The sequence below is a fragment of the Anguilla rostrata genome, chromosome 5 (genome assembly GCF_018555375.3).
Source record: "Anguilla rostrata isolate EN2019 chromosome 5, ASM1855537v3, whole genome shotgun sequence".
NCBI lineage: Eukaryota > Metazoa > Chordata > Actinopteri > Anguilliformes > Anguillidae > Anguilla > Anguilla rostrata.
The window spans coordinates 5,804,341-5,808,199 of record NC_057937.1 but is presented as its reverse complement, the minus strand read 5'-3'; the positions used below and the strand labels follow the sequence as shown (position 1 = coordinate 5,808,199).

The 3,859-nt window shown below is 41.3% G+C and overlaps 1 protein-coding gene across 2 annotated transcripts in view; it reads left to right on the top strand.

Moving 5' to 3' along the window:
* LOC135254523 (guanylate-binding protein 1-like) overlaps positions 1-1,043 on the top strand; it is an 8,537-nt gene extending 7,494 nt beyond the window's left edge. For both annotated transcript variants that reach the window (XM_064334755.1, XM_064334756.1), the window contains one exon: positions 663-1,043. In XM_064334755.1, coding sequence (XP_064190825.1) covers positions 663-794 — 132 coding nt within the window. In that variant the 3' untranslated portion in view covers positions 795-1,043. The remainder of the gene's footprint in view (positions 1-662) is intronic.
* The last annotated feature ends 2,816 nt before the right edge of the window (positions 1,044-3,859 follow it).

Below are 3,859 nucleotides of genomic sequence, written 5' to 3'. Positions count from 1 at the left end.
GTCTAACTACACTGTGTGAGTATAGCTGCACTGTGTGAGTATTTCTAACTACACTGTACGAAAGTATCTAACTGCATTGTGTGACTACATCTAACTGCACTGTGTGAGTATATCTAACTGCACTGTGTGAGTATAGCTGCATTGTGTGAATATATCTAACTGCACTGTGTGAGTATGGCTGCACTGTGTGAATATATCTAACTGCACTGTGTGAGCATAACTGCACTGTGTGAATATATCTAACTGTACTGTGTGAGTATATCTAACTGCATTGTGTGAGTATAGCTGCTCAGTGTGAGTATATCTAACTGAACTGTGTGAGTGTAACTGCACTGTGTCAGTATATCTAACTGCACTGTGTGAGTATATCTAATTGCACTGTGTGAGTATATCTAACTGCACTGTGTGAGTATAGCTGCTCAGTGTGAGTATATCTAACTGAACTGTGTGAGTGTAACTGCACTGTGTCAGTATATCTAACTGCACTGTGTGAGTATATCTAATTGCACTGTGTGAATATATCTAACTGCACTGTGTATATATCTAACTGCACTGTGTGAGTATAGCTGCACTGTGTATATATCTAACTGCAATGTGTGAGTGTATCTAACTGCACTGCAGTAGAGGCTCAAACTTACCTCTTGCTGTGCTTCCGTGTGCAGGAGCAGAGAGCGCTGATCTCCGAGGGGTTCGAGCAAAGAGCGAGGGCGATGGAGGCTCAGGTGCAGTCCTTGCAGCAGCAGTTATCATCATCCAGGAGCAGAGGTGGGGGTGGTGGCTGTGTCCTCCTCTAATTACATCTTGACGGGTGAAGGCGCCGTCCTGCTTGATGTCGTATTTGCAGGTCCACGTCCATATTAAATATGCAATGATACTATTAGTTACTATTAGTATATGTTTCTTTAGGGAAGACTTTATTTCACCTATAGGCCTGGATCGCCCTGTTTATGCTGCATTTTGGCACAACCAATCTCTTGATCAGTTATGGTTTATGAAAACATGTATTTGAAGTTCTGCTTTTAATTAAACTTGATTTAACTCAATGCATGGTTTGGTGTGTGGTAATTTGCTTCGTCTTTGAACTTTGAACATTTTAGAGAGATCCCTTAGTTTCAGTGACCTGATGTCCACGCTTTTGGCAGTTAGGACCTCCGTTATTTCACCAGTCCATAACTGAATTTAAAAATGTAAAAATCTCACCTCTTTCTCCTGGAGTCAGTTGTCATACAGTACATTACTGAGAATGAAAGTATTACTCTGATCTGGCTGATTCGGTGACCGGGGATGTGAACAGGCAAGATTTATTTTTTTCATAGTTTTCAAAGCCGTTTCTGCCATAGTGTCACCTTAATATGATCAACTGTCTAATTAAGAACAATAAGCCGTTTGTTACAATTTTGAGGTTGCTATAGGGATTGGAGTAAATACTAGCATACACAACGTGTCCCCAGAACTGGATTGCAAATCAGTGGTCACAATTCAGAAGGTGCCATTTTGGCACTAGCTGCCAATTCAGTTGTTTATATGTTCAGGCAAAGACTTCACTTGGTTTTCACATTTTATTATCACACACAATTAATTGACCTTCTGTAAAAATGAAGTTGCGTACGACAATCTTCCTTTTGTAAATGGAGGTAATTTTTCTCACCATTGCTATTTAAATAATTTAACAGTTTGATTATGCTTCAGCGTGGTTTGTAACTACTGAAATGATGTAACCCCTTCACACCAATAAACAGCGGTGTGAGTTGTGGCAATTTGGGTGGTGGTGTAGTGTAGTGGATAGGAAAATTAGTTCACATTTCTAAGATTGTAGACTCAACCTTCCAGCTGGGGCACTGTCATTGTACCCTTGAACTGGGTCCATCACATTAACAGTTTCATTAATTATGCACTTATAAATAGATTGTATCTAAAGCATGAACGCTGTAGGAGAGTGTGCCAAATATCTAAAATTAACAGGTATTAAGATGACTGATAGAGCCAAAATGTACACCTGTAATTAAGTGTTGATTTTATTCATCAGGGATGCATTATTGATGTTTATTTTCATTGATGCGTAATTTGACTGTCCTTCTGGGTTACAGAGTCATATCTGGGATAGCCATTTGTCCTTTATTTTAAAAAAGAGATCTTCATACATTTATTCTTTTTCTTTCTGTTGCCAAGGCCAGTTTTCCAAGCCTGTGATTATTAGAGTGGTAATCACTGCAGGAGTCGGGATTCACATTTATGGCGGTGGTCCTGAAGGGAAAGGTCAGGGGTCAAGTGACGGGCCTGTGAAGCTTTTAGAGGTGAGGCCCCCTGAGTGAGCCGCTCTTTCCTGGGTCAACAGACCGCCTGTCAAATGTGATAAAATCCTGTCTTTGAAACCTTGGAATACACAAGGTACAGCGGGAGCTATAAAAAAAATATATATTATAAAATACTTAATAAACCATAAACAACTGACGTTTATGCGTCCTTGTAAATGTATGGTTGTAATTTAGGGCAGTATTGATGGTACATGTACTAAAGTGCATTTAAACGGAGGCCAGCAGTGGCAGATAGCACTCGTAGTTGGTATGTGGCCCCCCTTAAAGCCCCACACCAGTAAAAATTTCATCGAGCCTTAGAAGGTGACTCTTTCATCCCCGAGCCGTCTCCCATGGCGATGGGCGCAGAAAGAGGGCGGGGCGTCGGTCCTTCTCGCTGCGCTCGCCCGCACATGAAAGCAGCGGCTAAAGCGCATTGGCGGGACACCAGGGGGCTTTTTGGAGGTTCTCCGGGTGTTGCCATTGGAGACAGCCCTGATGGGCAGCTCTTTCGCATCCCCCGGCAATAAAGACAGATCTCCGTGTTGTAGCACGAAACACTCCCAAAATTGTCTCTCCTCCTAATTCCTTAGCTGTGTGTGTGAGTGTGTGTGTGTGAGCGAGAGAGAGTATGTGTGCGTGTGTGATGTGAAGGGGTGAAGAGATAACATGCTTTTTTCATTTTTCACATAGGTTCCAGTTTCAAGTAACTTTCCTTAAGTACCTGCAGGTACTATAGGAAATTATTTCCAACAGAAATTAAGATTAAACATAATTTACCAAGTAATAATTGGCTGCTGTATGAGGATAACAACCCGAGGTACAGCATTGTTGTACGGGCTTTTAAAAATATTGCACGTTGCACATAAACTGTCTGGGCCACTTGGAAACATACACTAAATGTCAAATAACAGAAAGCTAACTATCCCTTTAAGAAACGTATGTGGATTACGCTTATTCGAAATGTTGTGATCAAGGTTTACTGTTTAGCACTGTTCCTTTGCTATATAAATAAAAAACCAACTGTTGAGGCACACATTCAGTTCAAACTATTAACAGGCTGGCAACATCAGAAACCCAACACCAATCCGTTTGAAAAGCACTTAATCTACTCACTCATTAGAAGGGCATTCGACAAGCCTACATTAACAAATTAAGCTTTCAAAAATTATTATCATAACACTATTTGACACGACGGAAATTAAATCTATGTGATCTTTAAAACTGTAGCTGTCAGAGGCTCTTCAGGGAAATACAAATCTGGTTCATAAACAATACAATGGGGCGGACGTAGCAATGATATCACGGCTGTGGCCAAGCCCATCTTCAAGGGCAGAGGGGACCACGTGAAAAAGCCTACACTCTTCCAGGAAGGGTCAGGCTAGGCACTGACTGTCCCTCAGCAACCACCGTACTTATACCCATCAGAAACACATACAATGATTTATGAGATTAACGCACACAATGCAATCAAAAAATGTGACCTCAGACTGACGTGATGCGTAAACCTTACAATTCAACATCCTCTTTTTGACAGTCATGAAGCATCCACACCTTTTCCCCCA